The following is a 26,880-nucleotide window of genomic DNA, read 5'->3' as shown; positions in this document are numbered from 1 at the left end:
TTTAAATAATGAAATATTGATTTTAATAATTTAAAAAAATTAATTGATTCTGTTGGTTCGGATTAAATTGTGGCGTCCGAAATGTTATATATATATATATATATATATATATATATATATATATATATATATATATATATATATATATATATATATATATAAATTAAAACAGGTGAACTCAAATTACCTGCATTGAAACCCAAAAATATATTTTTATACATACGTGTATCTAATATGATCACACTAAACACAATTAAAATAAAACATTTTATTGATTTAATTGTAAAATCGCTCCTTGAGAAGAGTGTTAATCTGTTCATAACCACGCTGCTGTATGTGTTCTCTTACAGTACTTGTACGTCATTTCCGGTGGCGCTCTCAGTGCGACTTTTGTGCAAAGATGGCGTCCGTGCAGCTCACGGACGAGGAGCTTTTCTCTGAGTTAAAGCGCCTCGGCTTCACCCCGGGCCCGGTCACGGAGAATACGCGGCCCGTGTACGTAAAAAAGCTCAAAAAGCTACGCGAGGAGCAGCAGCAGCGTTCCAGGGGCGTGAAGGGGAGAAACGGCAGCAGCGTCAACAACAGCAGTAACGCCAGTAGCGGCGGCGGTAATAACGGCCACACAGCGGCGGGAGCCGCGGCGTTCCGCGCTCGACCGACTGCCATTGACGCCATTCACGTGAACTCGACACGAAGCCCCGGGACTCGGCCAATTCTGGTGGAAAAACGAGCGGACAAAAGCAGAAAGTTTGTCCTGGGATTTAGCTCGGACGAGTCGGACGTGGAGGCGCCGCAGAAAAAGGGAGGCCCGAACCACAGAGGCGCCAGGAGAGACCGAGGCTCTGCGCTGCTCTCGATAAGGCCTACACAGGAGTCTCCCGCCTCCGGTGCTCGCAGAACTACTCTCGGTTTAAACAGTAACACCAAATACCACCTCGGACTTTCAGAGAGCAGAAGAAGCACCTTAGGGTCCCCGTGGTGGACAGACAGGGGGAGATCAAGCTCGCATCGCGACGTGGAGGAGGATGAGGATAAGGATGATAACTGCGAACCGGAGGACACGGATAATCTTGAGGAGACTGAGAGGACCGAGACGACTCTAAACGGTAGTAAAGGGTCTTACAACAACAACAAGCTGTCTGGGGATTATTCTGATTCTGACGAAGAGGAAGACGAGGAAGAGGAGGAACCGGAGCGCCGACGCGAGCGCCGTCTGCTTTCTAGACGGAGTGTGTCGAAGTTCACGTCCACCCCTTACAAAAGCGTCTGGGATTCGAAACGCGTCCGGGAAAAGGTGGCAGACACCAAGTCTGGCACTGCCGGTCTAGACATGGCGAGTGAGTGGGGGGAGGACGACAGAGAAACAGTCGAGTTGACCGGTGGCTATGTGAAAAATTCCCGCTTCTCGAGTGTGAACGGCGAGGAGAGCAGCAGCAGCAAACCAGACGGGGAGGCCCCCACAAGCAGCGGTAGCTTCAGCTCGGCACTCAGACCTCGATTTTCCACGTATAACAGTCTGACCTCCACTTACGCCTTCAACAACTCGAACCACACCAGCTCCAACCATAACTACAGCCACAAACGAAAGGCTGCGGGGCCAGAGGATGAGCTGCTGGAGCAGTTTAAACGGGATGAGGTGTCCTCCACCGGTAGCTTCAGCGCACACTACCTGTCCATGTTCCTGCTAACGGCCGCCTGCCTCTTCTTCCTGCTGCTCGGCCTCATGTACCTCCGAATGCGGGGCTCTGTACCTTCAGACGCAGTTACTGGTAAGATCACGTAAATTTACAGAGGGGATTTAATAATAATTTCCAAAATTCTATTTGTTCTCTAATAAAAGGCATCCCACTGAACTTGATTACTAATATCTCGTTTATTGTACCATGACTGCTGTTGAAAACTTTGAGGTTTGTTGAGACTGAATTCATACTTACTGTGTTCAGGCGCACAGTCCCGACCCTGATGTCTGCATTCCTCTCTTTACTTTAAAATGATACGTGCGGATATTTTGTGTTACCGAAACTAGTTGTTTGTTGTATTACAACACCGCCCGTGCATTTTCACAATACATTATATGAATCATTTTATTGAATTTTTCTTTTGTATGTGCAAGAAAACACAGAACCCATCTGATGGTGAACCCTTTTAGGCGTTTCATTCAATATTTATTTTAGTAATATTTAAGTTAAATATTTAACATCATAAATATTAATAATACATCCATTTGTGCAAAAGTGGGTCTGATCAGTGGCTTGTTGACATGACACAAATGGGGTACAAATACATCTGAGTAAAACTAGGAACTGTTTCATTGAAGTCTTATATTTTTCAAGTTTTTTTTAACACGAAAGATTTGCCCCACAACGTTAAAAGTGCCTTCGCTCCCATTACCAGACAGGAAGTGACATATATCGCTCTTGCTCTCCTGCTGATCCCCTGCAACAGAACAACACTGAAACTACTATCATGCAGAGATGTTTCAGTTCTGTGCACCGTTACATACTGACCCACTACCATCAGCACCTAGTGTTTGCTTACTGTGATTTTTCCTTATTATATTTTGCCTATTTTCACCCACTTGCTTGTGTTCTCATTCACACTATGACTACAAAACCAAATCTCTTCTCATGAAATCTGACACTTTTGGTTAGTTTTGCTCCAGTACCGGTTTTGCTCTGTTTTTGTCAGTGTTTTCACACTTGTATGTTCCCGATAAGGAAAAGATGGTGTGTAATCTGTACAGATTAATTAAGATTAAAAAATATTTAATCAGACCTAACCTTGGCCAAGGTGTGTAGTACAGCAGGTTGTGGAATCACGTCATAGATACACTATAGATTGTGAGGGGTGTTCTATTGAAACACGGAAATTCAGTAGGGTTTATTTTCTTTTACTGGTTGAATAAACTTATTTGCTCATTAACCTGGATACAAAATATTTTTAGCAGTGTTTCGGTCTTGTTCTTAGAGTCAAAACGTCACTGTTTCTTTTGTTTAACTCATTAACTAATTAACAAGACCTTTAATCCTGAGGGAAACACTGATGTGTGTGGGGTGTTTTTGTTTTTTTAATTAGTAGCTCAGCTATGTCTGAGGAAGCTAGCTCACCTTTTATTGAGAGCTTAAGTGTGCAGTGTGCCCAGGGAGAGTCTGGACTAAAGAGCGAGTGGCAGACAGACATCTAGGTCACAGACAAGCTAAGGCAGACTAATTACTTGTCTCTCCAGAGATGCTGGAGGTCTGTGGTCACAACAGTGCCCGACTCTGTTTGCTGACTGTCTGATTGTATATCCAGCACCATTTAAGTTTTGTGATTTATTTTTTTATGGTTTTGGATATATGTAATCGTGGCAGACACATAGTGACATAGTGTTGCATCATTTGTCTTTTATTCTAAAATAGTAATTATGCCATTTTGCTGTACCATTAAAGTCGGTATGTAACATAAATGTTTTTTTTGTGTTTGTTTTTCTTTTACAGCGCAATGTATTTCCATGTAAAATAGATGAAGCTTTCTAACAGAGGTTTTGGAGAATCTGATTTATTAATGTTTTTAAAAATAGTATTAAGCCAGCTGTTTATGGTAGAGGGACGCTATGTGTAAGGGATATTTAAAATACCATGCTGAATAACGTGATATGACCTTAATCGTTTGTACCCAACTAGAGCTATGTACTGTGGAAAATAATTGAGTACCCGGAGTAATTGGAGACCCATCGTTTGTGCATATGCCGATTGTGTGTCATAGTAGAAAATGCAGTGGGATGTAATTCTCTCTTCTACTCTACTCTGAAATTAAACTTCCTTTTGCTGCTCTGGTTTTTCCCTTTTGCAGGCAGAAGCCACCCATTTGGTGCAACCTTTGATCAAACATATGTAAGTAACTTTATTACATTATCTCTTACATTGAGAAAGGTATGCATTGTTGCTTAGAAATTTATGAAGATTTCTTTTTGTTATCTTGGAGCCTGTTCTTTATGCACAACATTTCAAACTTATTTCTTTTTATTTTTTGGATTGTGCATGTGGATGTCCTTCAGCTTATACCACAAGGTTTCTGTAAAATTAAAGTGTAGTGATTGAGATAGTCAGTGGAAAATATTGTGTCACTGTAAGTTTTCTTATTGATTTAATTGTATATTTGGGTTTCTCAGTAAAAGCTCAATTTAAACATTTTAGAGTCCTAAACACCTGACAGAAGCAAACTTTCTAATGTTAATTAATTGTATTTTAGTTTTGTTGCAGTTTAAGGCCTATCAGTCATGTAAATGTCAAATTAAATTGGAACCCATTTTTTTAATTAGAATTGTTTAAAAATGACAACAAATTAAATTTTTTGGGCATAGATTTCCTTTTTGCCTTTGCTTTGTAGGCATCCCAAAACAGCAGATTCCAAATGCAGACATCTCTCAAATTAATTTGTTTTTGTATCTGCCTATCTATGTCAAATAATAAGAGTATAAATGTCAAATTACTGTTATATGTGGTCGTCTCTTTCTGGATAAGTTTAAAGTGCTGCAATAAAAACCAAAAAAAAGTTTACTTGATTGAATGTAAATGTTTTTCAATTAAAGCTGAAAGTCATGTTCATATTTACTCCAATATAGTGTGGCAGATAGTGTCCAAAATATTGTTGCACCAAACATAGTTTTGATATAAAATGTTATTACATAAATAGTAGATTTTATGTGCGTTTTAATTTTGTTGTAAGTAATGTTTTTTTGTTGTTTGTTTTAAAATAGTAGATACTTCTAGAGGGCACGTTAAAGGCACGTCTGTCCTAGTTTCCGTATTACTTTTAAAAAGTCTTTTCTTCCTCCTCACGTGAATGAATGATGTTTTTTTTCATGTTTTAATGGGCTCACCACATCAAGTGGTAGAACAGGTCGAGCTGCAATGATTCTGTTTCCATTTAAAAACATGTTCGCCTTTTTTGTTTTTAGAACCACATGGAGAAAGACACCATTCTCAGTCTTCTACTCCATCTACATGACCATCTGGCTAATACTGCAGGTGAATATAAATTTCAAAACAATAATGATTTGGAGATGCAGAACAATTATGAATATAGCCATTGGAATATCACAATAAAAAAAAAAGTAATAGAAACATTTTTGCTGTGGCTCACAAGATCTTCATTAATACAAAACCTACATTAAAACCTAATTAATACAATCATGCATTTTGTTTTCCTGGTACTTTTAGAAGGAAAACAAAAATTCAACATGACCGTAAACTAGATGCCCAAACATCAAAGATAAATGAAATTGCTACTCAAAGTACTGAGAATGTCAATACTCCCAGAAAAGTGTATTTTGTTTTTAATCATAGTATTAAATTGTCCTATCAGCCAGTCTTAATCTTCTATAACATTTCCATTCAATATTTCTTCCAGGTGAACATGACTGCAAAGATCTCAACGATCCATTAAACAGAAGTGTCTCCTTTTCTGAGGCCACAGCATATCTAAAGGTATTTGAGTTATACCCAACTGGTGATGATTACTGCTATAATATCAGTCATGACGGCTAAAAAGAAAACTTTTTCCGCTGTTACATTTACTCTGTGTTAGTATTTAATAACATGTATTCAGTTGTATGTTTTTCTTTATTTAGATGCAAAATATAAGCTATGACGGCTGGATAGAAACAGCCATGGAGTGGATCATTGTCACCGGAGAGATTTCTGGTATAAGGTAACGTGAACCAGTAGTTTGATTTTCAGTAGATTTTCCACTTGGAGTTATTTATTGAATTTTTAATGCCATTGCTGCTATGTCTAATTACAGCGTGTTCAACTAAAATAATGTATTTCCATTTGTTCCCTTGCTGTTGGTCTTACAGGTTGATTGCAGATGACCCTATGCAACTAGTGGAAGACATGTCCGACATAGCTCGTCTGGAGTCTACTCACCCTCGCATGTCCTTCGTTTGCCGTTTTCGACGAGCCTTCTTCACTGTGATCTACAGAGTACTTCTCATTCTTGCTGGTACATCTCTCAAAATTATAGTTTCATTTTATACACAGAATTGAAGCTTGATTTATTAAACACAAGTGTAAGGTTTGGGCTGGTTCAGATCAATGTAAAAGCAAACAGCTCTCGACTTTCAGACCATTTCTATGCAAATCCTACCCCACCCTTTCTTCAGCTTTGCCTAAGCTCTGTCTGCTTCCTGCATCCCCAAAGGAATTGGCATTGTATACGGCGTAATTCGTTACGTGAAGTACCGATGGAGGAAGGAGGAGGACGAGACCAGGCAGATGTATGACATGGTGGAGAAAATCATAGGTACTGATGCCATTTTTTTATTAATTTATTTCCAGCTGCAGTTTGTTCTGCCTTAATGAACCTGCGCCTGATTTTTGTGTGGTGAAACGAGACGAGTGTGTAAAAGCTGCATTTCTGTGTTTGCAGATGTCTTGAGAAGTCACAACGAAGCTTGCCAGGAGAATAAGGAGCTGCAGTGTTATCTGCCTATTCCACACGTGCGGGACTCTCTTGTTGAGCCGCAGGACAGGTGGGAATTTTTACTGTTTGGCTGGAATTTTTACACTATGCAGAGCTTGTGAGCAGAAAATTGATTAGTCAGTTGTTTAGAAACAACTAAGTTTTAGGTTTAGACTGTATTGGTCTGTATGGACTTACTTTAGTTCTTTATAGAAGTAAATTCTGTGTGCCCTTTTGGTATTCGGGCTGTTAGCACAGATTTATACACCATAGTCTACCGTTGATACAATTTTCAAAGTTTTGAATTTTGAGTAAGGGTGAATTAAAAAGCAAATGTTTTCCCTTTTTTATTTTTTATTTATATAATTTAGATTCATAGAGTATAATAATATTGTATAATATAATAACACTTTTTTGTGGGTTTGATTTAAATGTCAGGAAGAAGATGAAGAAAGTTTGGGAAAAAGCTGTGAATTTCCTCTCTGCAAATGAGTCCCGCATACGGACTGAAACACAGAGGATTGGTGGAGCTGATTTCCAGGTGTGGCGGTGGCTTCAGCCTTCCTTGTCTTCTGACAAGATTTGCAATATGCCCTCCAAAGTATGGCAGGGAAAAGGTAATGCTGCTTGTTAGTACTATGGCATCAGAAATGTTTTCGGTCACACTGTGTATGTGAGAAGTTTACTTGTTTTTAAATGTAACACTGTGCATGTTGTTACATTTGTGACAGCGTTTCCTTTGGATCGAAGGAATTCGCCACCAAACAGCTTAACACCATGTCTGAAAATTCGCAACATGTTTGACCCTGTAATGTAAGTTCTGACTGTATCAGCTTTGTGTTTGTTAACAGAGCCAAGAAATAAATGCAATGCATATTTGTAAAGCCTTAAAGATTTTAGTAGGTTTCATATTTAGTGGATTTTAAATGCTTACGTTCGCATACACCAGTTTGACAGGTCAGTTTAACATGTTAGATTGTGTACCTTTTAAAGAAGAGTTTTTTCAAAACACCCAGTTTTCTGTTGTTTGTTAGGGAGGTGGGGGAAAACTGGCATCTTGCCATTCAAGAAGCCATTTTGGAGAAATGCAGCGATAATGATGGGATCGTCCATATTGCTGTTGATAAGAATTCACGAGAGGTGGGTTTTTCTTCCTTTTCACTGCTGAATTCTGTCACCTGAGTCTTCTCCCACCAGCATGTTTTGACAGCATGTTGAAAAAGGCACAATGAAAGCACTCAAACTACACATTCATGTCGAAATCTGTGTTGGTGGTATAAAATATTTCATTATTGTCATCCTGTTTTTCTGTCCTTACAGGGCTGTGTGTATGTGAAGTGCCTTTCAGCTGAGCACTCTGGAAAAGCTTTCAAGGCACTGCATGGCTCTTGGTTTGATGGTAAATGCATTTAACAAATGTGATAGATGGGAGTGGAATAGACCAAGGCATCACAGTTTACATTGATTTCATGCTTATTTACAAACTGCTGTTGTGATTTATCGAGCTCCTGACCTCTTCTGCCTTCTGTTCCAGGAAAGCTGGTGACTGTTAAGTACCTACGTCTTGACCGCTACCACCAGCGTTTCCCACAGGCCCTGGGCTGTAACACGCCTCTGAAACCGTCCAGCTCCAACATGAACACAATGGCCCGGCTACACCAGCGAACCAGCACATCCAGTTTCCTGAGCTTCTCCTGAGTCTTAACCATGTCCTCTTGTGCTCTGTCCCTCTTTTACATTTCTTCTTCTCCATATCTGGCTCCTCCCTGCATTTGGAGCCATGCTCAGGAGCTTTTTCCTGTGGTGGTCCTTTGTAAGCAGGTCTAAAGTTTGCAGCAATGCTGTCAGGAGTTTTTTTTTTTTTGTGTGTGTGGAGTTGAAGCTAAAGAGGAGAGCTGTGCACAAGGAACATGTTGGGAGTTGCCAGAGCTTTGCTTAGGACAACTAGTCATGCATATCCCTCCTCTCAAATGTTGGTGCAATGGACACACTATCTATTATGCTTTTTCTTTTCTTTTTTTTCTTTGGTTTTTGTAATAGACTGGCTATTGATTTAACGAGGAATCATGGCTTCCAATTTATTCAACTTTACAGATTTGAGGATATGAGAGATAACTGAAGCTGCTGTCTGTGGTTGTAATCTTGTCTCTCTTTTGAATTTTTTTTGTCTCCAGTTTACTTGGTCAAAAGGAGTTCTATTGGGCTATACATTGCTGCATGTGCTGGTTCCAATATCCCTATATTTATGCTTTAAATTGTATCATATAACATGGATGTTTATTTCCCCTGAAGACCTTTTTAACTTTATGTATTTCATTTTTCCTTGTAGTTTTTAGTCCAAAACAATGGCATGCACACACTCTAAAAGGGGTGCTGTAAATATTTGTTGAATGGTGGTGGTTGAAATATGTCTGTATGAAACTGCAGATTGTCATAAGCTCTAATTTTTTTTTTTTTAAACAACAAATGAGAAAAATGTGTCTTCGGGGATGCTGTGACCACACAGTCATTTTATATAACCCACTTGGTTTTGACATGTGCAGAGTAATTTATGCGTGTTATTCCAATTTCATGCATTTTTTTTCACCTCAGTTTTGCCATTTTGATTGTATTCCATTGTACTCTAATGTATTATTACTATTATTATTTTCTTTATATTTTGAAAGTTATACATTTTCATTATGATTGATACAGTTTGATGGTTTGGACATTTTCCCCTCATCCACAGATCCTCTGGCCACCAAAGTGATTTAGTGCACAGCCAAAACTCAAGTATTCCACATGAACAGTATCAGCAAATCTGGTCAAGTGAATGAGTTTGTCACTATTTACACACTTCTTTGCCCATTCTGTGTCATAGTCCTTCGAGAGAGGGACAATAAGTCATGCTGAATTACAAAAGGCATGCCATGTTTTGTTCAAATAAGGTGTGGGTTCATTTGAGATTAATAAAGTGTAAGTTTGTAAGAAATAGTGTCCAGAATTAATTACCAAGAGTCAGATAAATTCAGTCAGCACACAAGTTTTAATTACTTTGCTACATCATAATTTGCTGACAGTAGATCATTTGATTAAGCAGTTACATGATTAATCCCTAATAAAACATCCACATTATCCATTAAAGTGGAGTATTTGCAGCAAGATAGAAAAGCAATGCACAAAAACATGGTGCACTTCCTTCTGCAGCAAATAACCAAATTGTGCCTTAAATTTGTGCTGTTTTAGGGACTGCCACTGCACTTGGGAATGTATTTACAGTGATCTTTATAAAATGTTAACATGTAAAGAGCAGAGGTAGTCAATCTGGAATATTTTATGTACATTTAGAAAAGTGACCATAACATGAGATTTTGATTCAACTGTAACTCATGTTAATATAAATGCCATCAGCAAGATCATCATGGTTACACACTTAATTTCCCAACCCATGCATGAATAATTTTTTTATTTTGAGTGTAGGGTTTGATCTATTTTACTTTATTGATCTTTTCAAAGCTGACATATGAGAAATGCAGAAGAAATATGTTACTGTGCTTGTATTCAATGTAATTTGCTTTGTGTCCACAGCCCAGTGTTGCCAGTTTACCTGTTACTCTCTGTCTTATTCCTTGTTTCTGTGCAGGCTGCAAATTGATTGTAATCTTGGTTTGGTGTGGCACTCAAAACGGTGCCTGGCTTGCATCTCCATTGTTGATTTTGTTTGTTTTTACTTCTTTTTTCCCTTCTCTATAATGTACTTTCTGTACACTGTACATTTTTAGCTGTACAAAGTAATATGCAGCAGCAGCAGTCGCAGCACATTGTATGGTTCTGACCAAGATCCCTGACCTGCAAGCCAGAGGGGCAATTGAACAAATGATCCAGGCTTTTTAAAGCTTCAGATTGTTTTAATGTAATTTGTCACTTGTTAAACCTGCTCTAATTAAAGGTTTATTAGGGGTTTTTAATTCAAAGTGTTTGTTGCCTAATACCTGGGAATGTTGTTTAATAATGGTTTTGAGATTGAAAAGTGTTTCGCTGCAGATCGTCTGTTTAATCCATTTAGTTGTACAGCTTCAGAGGTGTGATTATTTAGTAATACTTTATGAATGAGAGATTAATTTAGATCAGAATCAACGACTCCCATATGACTGTCTATCAAAAGGCCACCGAAGCAACAAATAACCTACACCAACAGCAACTATTAAGCAATTAGGTGTATCTTTCCATTAATGATTCATATCAAGATACTGATTACTACAGAAGACAATGTCCTAGATAGAAAAGTCTTCTAATAATGTGAAATTATGTTTGAAGGGATCCCCCTTAATACTACCAACCTACATGTGTTTGTAAATATCTTTTTATTCATTATTTTCACCACTGTACAATAATACTGGACACATTAAAACTACGAAAGAACATTTATGGAATTATGTAGTAAACAAACAAGTGTTAAACAACCAGTAAATATATTTTATATGTTAGATTGTCCAAAGTAGCTACATTCTGCTTTAGTGACAGCTTGGTAAATGCATTATTTCATAAGATTCACGAGGTAGTCAAGTAGTTTGCTGGTGACTCTGTTGGTGATCTAGTTAAAATTAAGGTGCACATTTAACCAGCATGGCTACCACAGCTTTTTGCAGCAACATGCCATCCCAACTGCTTTGCACTCAATGGGGAAATCATTTGTGTTCAAACAGGAAAATGACTCCAAACATACCTCTTGTTAGGGTGAACACTTTGTTCAAGAAGGGGCGTGATAGACACTTCATTAGATGACCTGGTTGCCACAATTACTCAATCTAAATCCAGTTGAGATGGCTTGGGATGAGTTGATGGAGTGAAGGAAAAGCAGCCAACAATCACTCAACACCTCTTGGGAAACTATTCCAGGTGACTACCTTATGAGGCTCGTGAGAAAATATCAAATGTGTGCAAAGATCTCAAGGGAAAGCAAGGTATTTGAAAGAATTGAAACTATAAAACGTAGTTTGTATGTTTTATAACACGTGTTTGTTCACTTAATAATTCCATATATGTTCTTTCATAGTTTAGATATCTTAGGTATTAATGTATAATGTAGAAAATACTACAAATAAAGAAAAAACACTGAAGGTGTTACATTAATTTGTGTCAAATGGAAACATGTTTGATTACTATTCCGGTCCGATATATTGCTGAAAAAACGGAGCTTTCCGGTTTCCTCCCTAAATGTCATTCACCCTTGCGTGTGTGTGTGTGTGTGTGCGTGCGCGCGCGGCCGTGTATTTGCTCATATTTGGAGATGACAGGAGGGTCGGGAGGAATTTCCCACAATGCACTTGTCATTACCGAACAAGTCCACAGCGCTGCCTCTGCTGTCAAACCCCATGTAGCTCCGGCTCGCACTCTGCCTTCTCGCACTCTCCCTGCCGCTGACTGCTTTACTTTTTACTGGTGAGTTATTTACCATTTATTATTAAATATTCGCGTGTCTTTTCTTTTTTTGAAAGCTAGTTAGCTTAGCCACAGGAATCAACTAGTATCCTTTTTCTCGTGTTGTCAGTGCATTTGACGTCCTTTAGGAGAGCACCTGACATCTATTGATTTATTATTTATTTCTTGCTGTCACTTATGACTAATTATAGCTGGCTAACCTTCTGCCAGAGGTCTCATAGGCAACACTTGCTAGTTAGCCTGCTAGCTAACTTGACTACTTGGCTAACTGCGCGTGCAGTGTCTGTGAACAGTTGTTGCTATAGTAACTTGCTAATGGTAATAGATATAGGTCAGATGGTGTTTTCTTTGTGAACTGACTGAGCAATTCTTTGTAAATGGTTTAGATTAATATGAGAAACATGTACTACAAGGACATGTATTATTTTTAATGTTCTTTGAACATCATATGTAAGTGTACAGTTTGTATGTAATATAATGTAAAACAGTGATATAAAAAAACTTTTGAGAAAAAGAGCTCTGTCTGACCAGCTACCAAAACACAGGCCGAGCTGGTCGAGCTGGCAGCTCATCCTTACCAGCTGGTAAGTTATTGTCCAGCTTCTTCATTACTTCAATTTGAGGTTTTCTATTTGCCGTACAAGTCTACCTTGTCATGTAACATCATCTGTGGTTTATTCATATATATCAGCTTGCTAGCTGGTAGCTGAACAGGCCAAGCAAGATTTTTCCATTTTCTACCAGACTTTTCATACCTTTTTTAATAATGAAACTCAATACCAGGTTACATTCCTAATGCAGGAATGTCCAAATCCACTTGGATGCAAAAAAAAAAAAACAGTAGCTCCTGAGTTTACATAATATCCGTCTGTCTCTCTCTCCAGCCTTATAAGGTCATTTGACGTTTCAGGAGCAATAAAATGTTACCAGGATTTCGAACCCACCCTTCTTGCTTGCTCACGTCTGGATCGTAATTACAGCCAGATTCACAGTTTTCCATTACAGTGGAAATAAAGATCATCTTGTATTGGATCATGCCATTGCTTTGACTTTTAACTGTTGTTTTTCTTGACACTGAAAGTCTCGACTTTGAAGCCACAGTGACTCAGCATCTGTGCAGAAAAAATGCATGAGAAACTCTTTGGATAATGAACTACGAATTTGACTTTTAAAGTACATGGCAGTCACACTATTACCTGTTTTTTTATTTTTTAAAGGATGATCATTTTATTAGTTAGGCCTGACAGGAAAAACCAAAACAAAAAAAAATGACAACAAAACATCACTGCTAAATATGCACAAGGTTCAGTGTAGAACCAAGCTAATTATAACTTGCGCTAAGAGCTCATGGTTGTGTATTTTTAAATGTGGCCTTAATAAACTCCAATAAATCATTTACATGTCTATGAAGGCTCATCTGACTGTCATTTTTAAATAGTGAAGGAGTAAATTGGATTTTTAAACTACTGATTAAATGTTTAATTTAAATTAACTGTATTTTATTTTTAATCTGTTAACTGTGGGTCTACCTGAATAAATAAAAGCTACTTTTCACATTTAATGTTGCATTTGAACAGTCATTAGATGAATTATTCAAGTCATTAGCTCAGTAGATGATCCTCTTCCCTGTCACCGTATCACCAGTTTGACCACTAGATGGACCTCCGTTCACATAAATTCTACCCTCTTTCACATTGTGCTTCCTATTTCCAGTGGTAAGCTTTTATTAGTCTATTTTGCACTGGTGTAGTGAGGCCTGCTAAGTTAGATTCCAGAACAACCTTTTTTTTTTTTTAATTTTTTAACCATTATGACACTGCAATTGTTCGATTCTGTAGTGTCACCTGCCTTGTGCTGAAAGACCCTGGCCCACTCCTCTTCCTTGTAGCTGCACTCCACTTGAATTCACTGCGCTATAGATGCAATGGCGTGCCGTCACCTCTGCACTTTGGCTTCGGTGGCCACTCTCCCATACTTCAGGTCCACTGTGAATGTTGGCCGACTTCCTAAGGTCAACCTACTCAATTCTCTAGGTACTGTAACTTGAAAATATCTTTCTATGACTAGTTGATGAAGATATCAAATAAGAGGGAGGATTCCTGTATTCAAATATTATGTATGTTCATTTAAGACCAAGCAGATAATTTCCTAATGAGTCATTTCATACAATGCCACATGTAATTACACACACTGCATTTGGCCACACTTTGGCCATTGAAGGTTAACTGATTGATGCTTTTGCCACAAATCAAACAAAATAGGTAGCTTCTAGGTAACATTGTCCAGGTTATCAGACAGTGTTTAGGCTAGTTCACTTCCTGTCATCCAAAGTTCACTGAGAGTTTATCATGTGCTACAGCCAGAAGAGCCACTGTTTTGACAATGGCCAGGAATTTTACACATAAGCTTAGATGTCTTCCCAGAGTGCTTTACCCAGAGTCTCTTTTGTTTATTTGGAGTCTGTACAACCCTTAACATTTTAAATGATCTCTCACATGTACAAAAGTATGTATTTTTTGTTTACTTTTATTCTCAAAAGTATATTGTTTGCCAGGAAAATGTCGGTTTTATTTTTTTAATTGTTTATCTCTAGATCTGGATCCTTGATAAATCTTTTAGTATTTGCTTTTATTTTTCTGTGTACAATGCAATACTGTATTGGATACCATATTTTTCAGATACCATATATTTTTTTTAATTATTTTAAACTGGAAAAAAAACTAACATGCATTTCTGTTTTTAAGACTTCATCATATACAAGAAAATCATTCATGTTTGTTTGTTTGTTTGTCTATTTGTCTGTCTATTAAATAAACATCTTTCCTTTAGGGTCAGGGGTTCATTTAATGCCCCTGTATTATGTTAGTGGAATTTGCATGTTCTCCCCATGGTTCAAGGGTTTCAGGTCAAGGAAAATTGTTGTAGGCAGATTGGCACTTTGTCCAGCCAAATTGTCTAGATGTCCAGGGTATCCCACGCCTTGCCCCCCAGGTTTTCTGGGATAGGCTTCCAGACACCCTATGATGAGGAAAAGTGGTATAGATGAATCGATGAATGAACTGATTTGTTAATTGTTTATGTACTTTTTTTTTATCCTCCATTGTAAATACTCTGAAGTGTCGATTGTCCAGAAAATGCATCTCCTTATCTGCAAGGTTTCAGTTTAGATTGGGTTGATTTCATCTCCTGCTCACACCACTTACTTACTTTTTCCTCATCATTTTCTCTCGACAAAGGTCTTTGCCCTGCATAAAAGATGCTGGTCATTTTAGGATTAGTCTCACAAGCCAGACATCCAGCTTCATCATTAAGTCTGTATGTAACAGTTTGACTGACAGGACAGATGACCAATCACAGACTTTTTTTCATAGCCTGTCAGTAAAAATATCTTTAATGTACTTTTAAAGAGTGCATACCATTTTTAGTCCAGCATCCAAATCGTTTTTAAAAATATTTATTGTGTCGCTTGTGTTTTTATTTTATTTTTTTCCTATTGGATATGGGCACACAGCAAGTCTGCAGATACCAGACTGAAAACTTATCCTGATGGTTGTGGCCAGAAAAGTGTACAAAATATACACCAAATTTCTTTTGTCTATGATGTAAGAAGCATCTGGGGTTGAGACTACCCTAAGGTTGACCTCTTTGCTATGTATCTGACTGTGTGACTGACACCGCTGACTTGTGTTTTATTTGTCTGTCCATCCTGTACCCTGCCTTTGTTTTGTTTTCTAGCCTAAGCCTGCTGTCCGTCCTGCCACAGCGTCCACCGTGGTAGCGGCATCCATGTCTGGGTTCAATCTTCTGCATTTGGTGACCAAAAGCCAACCTGTTAAACTCAAGGCCTGCGGGCTTCCCTCAGGTCTACTGGAAGCTGTGTGTGTTTGCAGTGTGTGCAGTGTGTTTAGCGTGCTCAGCCTCTGCGAGGTCTAACATGCTTTTTCCTCTGTGTGCGCACTTGTGAGTTTTTGTGTGCGCAAGGGGTACACGGTAACGTCACTTACGGGAAAAGCCACCGCGTGTTTTCGTGCCAGTCTAGCATTTCTGGTATTCCAAAATGGATTTCCGTGTGAAGCTCTAATGTCTGACGTGATTAATGGATACCTGCTAATTGGAAAAACGGCACATGAAAATATCTACCAGTTTAAAAAAAGAAAAAGTGAGGGGGTGGTAATGGGGTGCTTTTTCTGTATTTGACAACCCCTTGTTGCCAGATTTCATATTCTCTTTCCTAGACTAGATTCTTCACTTGTTAATGGATTAACATCTAACATTTTCTTTTAACTACCTTTTAAGCTTGCATGCACAGCTGAGCTTCAAATGGTTGTGTTTTCTGTTTGTGGTACTGAAGCAGGTTGTGTAGAAATAATTAAGGCAAAATGCATTTGCCATTATGGTTCATATATTTAACGTTTGGTGGAAAATGTGCTGGAGAATGTCAGCGAGCAAATTTTACATCTTATTTTGATATAGTCTCAAGTTTTTTTTGTTTCTAAAAGCTATTCCTTCTTCTTTCTCTCACACACACACACACACACACACACACACACACACACACACACACACACACACACACTTTCCCTTTCTGTATGAGTAGGTCTGTATGTATAATAGGATCCAGAAGTCCTCCTCTTTCTATGAGAATATTTGGTGCTCTGTAAGGAGGGCTCTTCTCTTCTCTTCTCTTCTCTTCTCTTCTCTTCTCTTCTCTCATTTGTGTCAAAAGTAAATTCGTACTCATGGGTAGAAGAGAGATTGTTCAATGGAGCCCATTCACCAATGAGACCCTTTAAAGACCCCATTATTTCCTCCTTTCACATGGTTTCAATCTTGTGGGGAGGAATTCTCCACATAGCATAAGTGACAGGGGATCCAGTCTTCCAGCACACGGCCTTCACCAAAGCAGGAGCACTAAAAAGAACACAGCGGTGTTTAACCACCGCCATGGGCCTCACATGCACATTGAAAGTAGTCTTATCTAGTGAGGAGGGCTAAATTACTATTAGCTGAATATGAATTGGGATTATGTAGTATTCATCTGAATTATGCAGTTGTCTTAATAATTAGCAGGGTATGAATGATTAATACATTGATCTTTGTGGTTGTAAAATATATAATTCCATTATATTTTGGTAAACTAAGAAGTATTTAGTTAAATTTAGTATTTAAGTCAGTCCTCGATTTGCCCTCTAGATGTCACTATTGTTGCAATCCTATTGTTGCAATGCATATTTCCCTTAGCTAAAAAAAAGTTGATATGTTTAGCAGCTTACCTGAGGTAAAAATCTTACTGTAAGTAAGGAACAGGTGTTGTTTTTTGGCTGTAGCACATAATTTTTCACTGACCCAATGTCCCATGTACAGTTTTCAGGCAAGAGTCAACATTTATTGATTCAATTAGGTGATCATATAAATGATAACATGTACTTGAAATATTATTATTTGAAATTGCTCAGAAAGGACCCAGATTACAAAAATGGAGCATGTATGCCTGATTAATATGCTTTATCAATTTCAAGCATGTCTGAGCGCATGCTTCTCTGTATAAGTATGAGCGTGTGCATAAATGTAACCCACACACTATTACAATGAAAACTGACTCATGCTTGGAATTAGGCAGGAAACAGTTGTTATTAAAATTGCTTTATGATGGCTTCATTTGGTTTGCATATTATTTTGCAGTGCAAATTTCAGCAGTATATTTTAAAATATTGTAACACGCTATACAATAGGACACTTATTTGCGTCCTTCCCAAACTATTTTAGGGACATGCCGCACCAAGAAGACCTGGACCGAAAGCTTCACTCAGGAAGAGCTGAGGAAGCGTTTGACACCCATGCAGTACCATGTTACTCAGGAAAAGGGCACAGAGAGGTGAGATTTGTTTCTCTTACTATTTCCTCTGAAGACTTTTATATTGAATCTTTAAAGTATGCAGATGTATACTAGAGTGCTGCATAATTATTTGTTTATTTTTTTGTTGAATTTTGTATGGTTTAATTTTCAGATTGGGAAAATTAGGAACATAATGTTATAACCTTGATGTGATTTGCACTATATTGGCAAAAGTTCTGGGACACCTGACTCTTCCAGTCACATGTGGCTCTTCTTCAAACTGTTATCAAAATGTTGTAGGCACACAATTATATAGGATTTTTGAAAGCGGTAGCATGACTTTTTTCCTTCACTTGAACAAGGAGACCCAAACCTGTTCCAGCATGACAATGCCCCTTTACACAAAGCAAACTTAATGAATATATGCTTTGCATGGGTTGGAATGGAAGATGTTGTATGACTGCAATAGAGTTTTGACCTCAACCCTAGTGAACACCTTTGGGATGAATTGGAACGCTGACTGCACCCCAGGCCTCATCATCTCATACAGTCGGGCAAAAAAGTATTTAGTCAACCACCAATTGTGCAAGTTCTCCCACTTAAAAAGATGAGAGAGGCCTGTAATTTTCATCATAGGTACACTTTAACTATGAGAGACGAAATGAGGGAAAAAAAAAAGTCCCCAAAAGTCACAGTCTGATTTTTTTAAGAATTTCTTTGCAAATTATGGTGGAAATAAGTATTTGGTCAATAACAAAAGTTCATCTTAATACTCAATACCCTTTGTTGGCAATGACAGAGATCAAACGTTTTCTGTAAGTCTCCACAAGGTTTTTACACACTGTTGCTGGTAGTTTGGCCCATTCCTCCATATGCAGATCTCCTCTAGAGCAGTGATGTTTTGGGGCTGTCACTGGGCAACACAGATTTTCAACTCTCTCCAAAGATTTTCTATGGGGTTGAGATCTGGAGACTGGCTAGGCCACTCCAGGACCTTGAAATGCTTCTTACGAAGCCACTCCTTCGTTGCCCGGGGCGGTGTGTTTGGGATCATTGTCATGCTGAAAGACCCAGCCACGTTTCATCTTTAATGCCCTTGCTGATGGAAGGAGGTTTTCACTTAAAATCTCATGATACATGGCCCCATTCATTCTTTCCTTTACACGGATCAGTCGTCCTGGTCCCTTGGCAGAAAAACAGCCCCAAAGCATGATGTTTCCACCCCCATGCTTCACAGTAGGTATAGTATTCTTTGGATGCAGCTCAGCATTCTTTCTCCTCTGAACACGACAAGTTGAGTTTTTACCAAAAAGTTCTATTTTGGTTTCATCTGACCATATGACATTCTTCCAATCCTCTTCTGGATCATCCAAATGCTCTCTAGCAAACTTCAGACGGGCCCAGACATGGCTTAAGCAGGGGGACACGTCTGGCACTGCAGGATTTGAGTCCCTGTTGGCATAGTGTGTTACTAATGGTAGCCTTTGTTACTTTGGTCCCAGCTCTCTGCAGGTCATTCACTAGGTTCCCCCGTGTGGTTCTGGGATTTTTGCTCACCGTTCTTGTGATTTTGACCCCACGGGGTGAGATCTTGCGTGTAGCCCCAGATCAAGGGAGATTCAGTGGTCTTGTATGTCTTCCATTTTCTAATAATTGCTCCCACAGTTGATTTCTTCACACCAAGCTGCTAACCTATTGCAGATTTAGTCATCTTGCTTTTTTGTAGGTGACCAAATACTTATTTTCCACCACAATTTGCAAAGAAATTCTTTAAAAATCAGACAATGATTTTTGGGAATTTTTTTTCTTATTTTGTCTCTCATAGTTGGCGTGTACCTTCATGAAAATTACAGGCCTCTCTCAGCTTTTTAAGTGGGAGAACTTGCACAATTGGTGGCTGACTACTTTTTTGCTCCACTGAATCAGTACCTGACTTTACTAACAACTTCCACAAGAACTCTACAAAATCTAGTGCAACATCTTCTCTGAAGAGTGGTGCTTATATTGTATTTGGTTAAATATCCAGATAATTGCACATTGCCTACAGGTGAATGTTAATCATGTCTGGAAAGTACATAATTTCAATATTTTAAAATGTTAGTAAAAGTTTGGGAACAGGCTTTGAAATTCTCTGTGAATAACGATTAAAGCGGTGTTCTTGAATCTCATACTTATTTGCCACAAACCAATTTAATCATTACAGTTAGAATAAAATAGTATAGTTTTTTTTTTTTTTTTTTTTTTTTTTTTTTTTTTTTTTTAATACATCTTACAAACTGAAAGGCTGGATTTGATCTATATAATCTACTAGATTAGTAAATATTTTATTGTCTGGCTTTTGAAACAGAGAATTTTTTGCTTTGATGTGCTATCTAATTTTTTCACGTACGAAGGTGTGAATTGGAGTAGCTGCTTCATATGTACACAGTCAGGTGTCTTGAATAATCCTGACCCGAGGTTTCAGTGCCTGTAGTTGGTTTCTTATTTACTGCACTAGCATGCACTAATGCATCTCTTAATGGCAATTAAAAAAATCATAGTGGAAAATATCTGAAAGTGTTTTAAGTTGAGACTTAACTTTTTTTTTTTTTTTTTTTTTTGTCCTAACACCCAATTACACATTGCAGCTTTAGATGCCTGAAATATTATAGTTTACAGTCCAAAAGATATGAAAAGCCTCCTTTCCCCTGATATTTTTAGTATGTGTTATACTCTTTATTCAAACCTTTTGGATGTTGATCTTCCCCTTGGTTTTGGAGCGCTACAAAAATATTCGAAAGATCCACCCTAGTGATTAATGGCTATGAAATGCATCAGAGATTTGTCACACATAAGCTTTGTGTAGTGCTGGATGGGTAGTTGCGTCCTGACCCTTCTGAGCTTGTTGCCGTCTTTGTTTGGTCTGTCTGGGTTAGAGAGTGTGTTGACAATGCCAGCCTGAAAACCATGTCATGTTTGCAGAGAAAAAGGCATAACTCTGTTACATTTTTTTCTTTTCTGGTTGGGTTTGGCCACAGCAAAGCACACGTGGGGAAAGTATTTATCGGCTTATTGGCAGGAGGAATGTTAAAAATGCTCCGGGCCCTGAGTCTGCGTGTGGGTGAGGGTGTTGAGTTTTCTGAGGCCTGCGGCTTGCAGACGATCAGAGGTTACAAAACCAAGCTGCTCCCCTTTTAGATATTCCCTCTCTCTGCATGTCGCCCTCACTGCTGCCTGATCTAAACCAGCCATGTTTAAACAGATCAGCCTCTTATGCATAGCAGTGAAGATTAAACTGTTTATAAATCATGTTGAATCTCATGACACTCTTAACCATATGTGTTGAGCAAGAATAACAAAATGCAGTTTGTTAACAACCCACAAAAATGTTTGATTAACATGTGTCTGGTAAAGGATTTTAGGTCAATGAAGATGGATTAAATAAGTACAAAACATCTTCAAATATTAAGTAGGTCTGTATCAGAACATGTAAATAACTTAACTTGCCTTTTTCATTTTCACATTTTAGTGCATTCAGTGGAGAATATACAGACAATAAAGAGGAGGGGATGTACAGGTGTGTTGTCTGTGGTACACCTCTGTTCATGTAAGTTGTTCACTTTTTTAACGATTGTTAATAATTCTCAGAATTGTCCATCACACTTCTGTAATATTACTTTAAAGCTAGATAAGAGCTTACTAAACTGTCCACAGCTTGCTAACAAGATACCAGAACCATAGTGCTGTCAAATGTTTTGTCTAGTTGATGTACTTGCAACACTGTCTATATCTTTCCTGTGTTATTCGTTGGTTCGGCTTCTCCACAAGTGGCCCAGCTGAAGCACGAGGTTAACTCTACCTGACAGGGTGTCCGAAGGCAGCCCAGGAGCCATTACCAGGTCGCCTTTTTCCCACAGCTCACTGGAGAGCTTCAAAGGATACTGAATTTATGGCTTGCATTAACCCATATCTTAGGAACAATGTTCTCAAAGGAGACAGTCAAACCCTACATACCTCCCTCCCATCCTCCAAACTATGTGCTCAGAGAGCACAAATTGCCCACTTATTGCACGCTAGATATTTTCCAACTTTTATAGGTTTTTTCTTTTGGAGGGGGGGGAGGAATGAAAGAAAATGAAACACTCAAGAAAGAGTTGTCTTTGTAATGGAAGATTGAGCTCAGCGTTTGACCGTGACTTGACATTAGGAAAAAAAAAAATTAGTCCTCCCCATCAGGTGTAATCCTTTTTTCCTCTCAACCTGTTGTTAGACAGCTCAGCTCTCAAGTGTTCAACTTTACAAGCCCTAATTTTATTTTTACTTTTTTTTTTTTTGTTGTAGGTCAGATAAGAAATTTGATTCGGGCTCAGGTAGGTTTCCACCCTTTTCTCTAACCTGATTTTTATTATATAGTTTTTAAGTGAATGTCATAATCTTCCTTTTGCTTAAATTGTTTAGTCAGATAGAAGTTCTGCACTTTTAAGAATGAAATATGTGTTCGTATCTATGCAGAAATAGAAACTTACTTACCTCTGACACCCCCCCCCCCCACTCTGTTTCTCATACTCCTCTAAAGGGAGAGGTTGACCCTTTTTCCCTCTTTATGGTTGATTGCATGGCAGAATGTGTACTCAGTCTGCTGTCTAATAAGGCACTAAGTGTGGGCTACAAAGGTTCACATTCTTATTAATCTACTTGTGTGAAGTAGGCTACCACACTGACTTTAATAAGCTCACAAAATATCCAGCCAGTTATTTTAATGAACGTTATCTCGGTCTTGGAGATTAATGTATCGCCAGTAAACTTTAGATTTCTGCCATTAATAATCCACTGGAAATTCCCAGCTCTTGATTTGTTCACATCAAACAATGCAATTCCATTTCATTTGCAATTAGTGCATAACTCCGAGCAAGTTTTTTATCACGCTGGATAAAAATTAATAAGTCTAGTTTACAAGAACTAGGCCTTAGAGGGTTGCACCAATTTTTGGAATGGAGTCTTAGCTTAGATAGGCCTCTAGAATGTGTTAAAGGTCACAGGCGTAGGCTGAATAAAATATATTATTTTAAATTCGTTTAGATTTTTTTGTGGCAGAGCATGACACAATACGAATACTATTCTGGGAACAGTTTGTTAATGTCTCACAGCTCTGCAATCCAAAACATTTTCTCTTGTGGTGTTATGTACGCTATTTTTATTCTGTCTCTGTTCAACCTACAAGCATGCATGAATTCCCCACAGAAAACAACCTGTAATAGGAACCATGTGGTCCCACAGTGAAAAATAGGATTTTCCCTTGCACCGAGTGATTTCTGTCTTCGATGCAGAGACCAGAGCCAGACCTCCTGCATTGTATGCAGCCCATGTTGCAGGCCAGCCTCTTATAGACTCAATTTCCTGTTTTGTTAGAGCACTGCTACACTGCTCCATTCACTGCTCTGCTCAGTCCACCGATAAAGCTCCATTAGATCAGTGCAGAAACGATCCACCGGGATTCTCCTGCTCTGACTCATAGGATTTCTATATTCCCCCGAGAGCTTCCTGTGTCTGAGTGGAATTTTGTGGCTTTGTAGTTGTGGCCAAGCACTGCCTCCCTAGCTAGGGAGGAGAAAAGGGGGAGAGGGTGGATGAAGCGTGCTGAGTTTGGGATTGGGGAGCGTCAGAATAGGGAGGGGGTGAGGAACTTCTTGATGCTTTTAACCACAGATAGCATCGCAACAATGAGTCGTCTCCTATGAGCCTCGAATCTGTCATGATCACATCAATAATACTACTTTTGCTAATGATGCGACTGTGCAACCTGGAGCAGCCTTGTGTCAATGAGAGCTCATACTCCATGGGATCCCTGGGATAAGCCCCTGTTGATGTTTAGCATATGGTCTCAACAGTCCCCATGTCTAGCTGGCTGAAAGGAAAAAGCCTCTAGAATTACTAGTGCATGGTCCTGCTTAGCAATTAAGAAGGAACACGCTGTTGTTTATTGAACTTGGGGTGAACAAAAGCATAAAGTTGGGGTGGTGGAACAACATGGTCCTCTTTTCCTGCTTCCCTGTACCATTTTTGTTTTATAAATAAGTTTTAATCTGTTTTGAATCAAGTCGGACCAAAGGATAGAGTGACTAGAGCGAGAGCTAGAGGGTGAAATGGAAGGCTTGCCGTGTCAAATATTTTTCATTTTTGCATGCACACTCCTGCCAACTTTAACTTTGTAACCTCTGAATCAGTGGCTGTTATGAATGACTAATTCAAACTCAGATTGTTTTAAAGTGTTCTACAAGACTTGAGAACTTGCAAGAGTTTTAAGTCATGTGTCACATGCACCATATAGATATGACCAAACTTACATATGTCTATTAACTCCTATTTCTGCATATTAATGTGGAAGGTTTGTGCAGAAGACTGTGTTTTCCCGAAGCAGTATAGAGCGAGTGCTTCCTCTTCTTTAGACTCTCCAGCTACCCAGGAAGCCATGAGAAGGACCACCCATGAGCCAGCATGGCCTCTCTTTCCATTCGCTCCCCTTTTAGAGAGCTGAAGTCTTCCCTATAAAAGCCAGGCGGTACAGATATAGACTACCACACCAAGGATTAGGCAGACATCTTCTGTGATTTAATTAACTTTCCTCTGCTTTTGGTTGGACTATAACCACCTGTAACAGCAAGGGGTATATGGAAGTTTGGTGGAGACTATGACATATCTGGGTGCCCATTTTCTTCCATGTGTAGTCTCAGGTCAGGCTAAACCTGAGAACCCGTAGGACTCTGTATGTTTTTTAAATCCTCTAGAATCGGCAAATCCTGACAACTTGAGAATGCTAATATGTGCTTTAAATTTAATAAAGGCCGCTGCTTCATCTGGCCTTTAATCACAATGCAACCAAAGATCTCGCTAAGCAATGAATAAAAAAAAAAGTTTTAGAAGGGGTACGCCAAACATCTAGTCTGGAATGAGTTATAAAAATAAACGCTTAGCGGCGGTTTGGCAGGGTCAACAAAAAGCACTCCAAGTGCTAAGACAGAGAAGGAGAAGCCAAGATGTAGTAGGGGGATTCCATTCTGTTGGCGCGTACAGGTTAGAATAAAAATAAATAAAATAAATACAAGGATAAATAAACACACGCACTACCACACTACAGATTTTCCGATTTACAGTGCATCCCACAACATCTTTCCGTTTTTTTTTTCTTTTTACAGGATGGCCGTCCTTTTTTGATCTGATCAAAGAGGAATCCGTTACGCTGGAGGATGATTTCTCTTACGGCATGCACAGAGTGGAGACTACCTGCAGTCAGGTATATTACTTATGAACAAAAACACATTCGATACATAGCAGGAATCGAATGTATGGGATAAAACGGATTTGATGAATTGAATGTTAACACGCTCAAATACAAATGAATATCGAGTTAAAGTGCTCAAATACATGCTTTCGTACAAGTGAATTTAACTTTGCATATTTTCAGTGTGGCGCACACCTGGGACACCTCTTTGACGATGGCCCTCGGCCCACTAAGAAGCGTTACTGCATAAACTCCGCCTCACTCGCCTTTCAGCCAAAAAATTTAGCTCCTGAAGGGGCAGAGCAAAGCAGTACCACAGGCCAATCATCATCATCTTCTAATAAGAGTGCGCTTTGAGGTGAATTTCCAGTAGACCAGTCAAGTATTAGAACATTGGTGTACATCCTTTTAGAGTTTACTCATGGATGACCAAATTCAGGTTAAGCCTGAGTCATTACAGGTGATCCTAGCAATAAGACCGGCACGTCGTCCACCAATCAGGCTATTCAGTAGCAGTATTCAAACAGCATATGTTCAATGGCCTTGACTGATATGCTCTACTAGTCAGTCACCCATAAAACTTCCCCATGTTCCAGAGATGCATGTTACCAGAAACATCTCTCCAGAAAATCTGCTGTGTGCTATTTACCAGTGTTTTTGATAGAGCAAGACTGTGGACTATGGATTTTTTTTTTCCTCAAAAAATATAGTGGAACATTGTTGCTTAGAAATAAACTATATATATATAATGTGTGTGTATGTATATTTTACAGAGCGATATGTTGTTTTTGAAGTGATATTTGATATCAGGAGGTCGTGGGTTTAAGGAAAATGCTATGCAAAGTGCTCCTGTGAGCGGTAAAATAAACACCCAGGAGAGAACAAAGCATTCTTTGAAATAAAATGGAACATATGACAAATGTTTAGTCTGAACACAAATGTAGCCTGACTTTTAAGGGTGGGTTTTTGTCTTCCTGCTTGTGGTGCCTTTTTCTCCTTTCCTTGAATATTTTTGGGGGGTTTTGATCTACAGAATGTGTTGACAGTTGTGATTAAACAATTATTGAATCCTACTTGGTATGTGTTGTGAATTCATCCGAACATATATATGTATATATTTTGGTGGTGTAGCGGTACACGTATTCGTACTGAAATTTTTCGGTACAGGGCTTTCGGTTCAGTACACACATGGAATTGACTAGCGGCTAACACAAACACACACGCACACACTTTTTTTTTAACCCAAATGGGGTCTAACTAAATATTTAAATTTTTCCATTTATTCAATTGAATATAGTCAATTTAATTTGTGCCAATTTAATTGATTACTCAATTTAATCAATATAATTAAAAAGTGTATTGCATAATTGTATATATTGTATATATTTTATTTTTATTTAATATTATAAAATATATTTAACCGAACAGGCATTTTATTTAAAATTGTTTAAAAAAGTGTTGTCCACAAATAATGATGATGATGATAATAATAATAATAATAATAATAATAAAAATCTTTGTTAATAATAATGAAAACAAACAAACAGCAACAACAACTGTGACTTTAAAAACCAAGGTACATACCGAACCATGAATTTTGTGTGTGTGTATATATATATATATATATATATATATATATATATATATATATATATATATATTATATATATATATATTATATATATACTAAACAAAATTGTTTTTTTACTAAACAAAACACTTGTTTTTGCCCCCATTTTTCATGAGCTGATCTCAAAGAATTTATTTTATTTATATTTATTTATATTTTACAAACTTTCTATGTACACAAATGGCCTATTTCTCTCAAATATTGTTCACAAATCTGTCTAAATCTGTGTTAGTGAGCACTTCCCCTTTGCTGATGGAATCCAGCCACCTTACAGGTGTGGCATATGAA

At 38.3% G+C, this 26,880-nt stretch overlaps 2 protein-coding genes across 4 annotated transcripts; both read left to right on the top strand.

The window, feature by feature from the left end:
* Window positions 1–320: 320 nt before the first annotated feature.
* lemd3 (LEM domain containing 3) lies at window positions 321–9,418 on the top strand. Its single transcript, XM_083528118.1, has 13 exons — window positions 321–1,769; window positions 3,835–3,875; window positions 4,943–5,012; window positions 5,395–5,471; window positions 5,615–5,694; window positions 5,843–5,988; window positions 6,187–6,288; window positions 6,415–6,517; window positions 6,886–7,064; window positions 7,179–7,260; window positions 7,482–7,587; window positions 7,768–7,846; window positions 7,982–9,418. The coding sequence occupies exons 1-13, from the start codon at window positions 335–337 to the stop codon at window positions 8,143–8,145; spliced, it is 2,664 nt and encodes an 887-aa protein (XP_083384244.1). The 5' UTR covers window positions 321–334; the 3' UTR covers window positions 8,146–9,418.
* A 2,291-nt stretch (window positions 9,419–11,709) lies between these two features.
* Window positions 11,710–26,035, top strand: msrb3 (methionine sulfoxide reductase B3). 3 transcript variants are annotated; one of them, XM_083528164.1, is made up of 7 exons: window positions 11,710–11,868; window positions 13,707–13,901; window positions 17,635–17,743; window positions 21,213–21,290; window positions 22,025–22,053; window positions 24,877–24,974; window positions 25,146–26,035. In XM_083528164.1, the coding sequence occupies exons 2-7, from the start codon at window positions 13,793–13,795 to the stop codon at window positions 25,317–25,319; spliced, it is 597 nt and encodes a 198-aa protein (XP_083384290.1). In that variant the 5' UTR covers window positions 11,710–11,868; window positions 13,707–13,792; the 3' UTR covers window positions 25,320–26,035. The 3 variants fall into 3 exon arrangements, with proteins under 3 accessions (XP_083384290.1, XP_083384291.1, XP_083384292.1); XM_083528165.1 differs by lacking the exon at window positions 13,707–13,901 and adding an exon at window positions 15,604–15,730 and having other exon boundaries at window positions 11,717–11,868; XM_083528166.1 differs by lacking the exon at window positions 11,710–11,868 and adding an exon at window positions 15,604–15,730 and having other exon boundaries at window positions 13,716–13,901.
* Window positions 26,036–26,880: the final 845 nt, after the last annotated feature.

Source organism: Silurus aristotelis (genome assembly GCF_946808225.1).
Source record: "Silurus aristotelis genome assembly, chromosome: 24".
Taxonomy (NCBI): Eukaryota; Metazoa; Chordata; class Actinopteri; order Siluriformes; family Siluridae; genus Silurus; species Silurus aristotelis.
The sequence above is the reverse complement of the archived record's forward strand: the minus strand, read 5'-3'. Positions and strand labels throughout refer to the sequence as shown.

Bases quoted from the DNA above. Each gene is read 5' to 3' on its own strand.
- msrb3 (XM_083528164.1), top strand. From the start codon at position 13,793: ATGGCGTGCCGTCACCTCTGCACTTTGGCTTCGGTGGCCACTCTCCCA. The intron at 13,902-17,634 runs GTACTGTAACTT...AAACTATTTTAG, and splicing joins CAACCTACTCAATTCTCTAG to GGACATGCCGCACCAAGAAG. The intron at 17,744-21,212 runs GTGAGATTTGTT...TTCACATTTTAG, and splicing joins CAGGAAAAGGGCACAGAGAG to TGCATTCAGTGGAGAATATA.
- lemd3 (XM_083528118.1), top strand. From the start codon at position 335: ATGTGTTCTCTTACAGTACTTGTACGTCATTTCCGGTGGCGCTCTCAG. The intron at 5,695-5,842 runs GTAACGTGAACC...TTGGTCTTACAG, and splicing joins GGAGAGATTTCTGGTATAAG to GTTGATTGCAGATGACCCTA. The intron at 7,847-7,981 runs GTAAATGCATTT...CTTCTGTTCCAG, and splicing joins GCATGGCTCTTGGTTTGATG to GAAAGCTGGTGACTGTTAAG.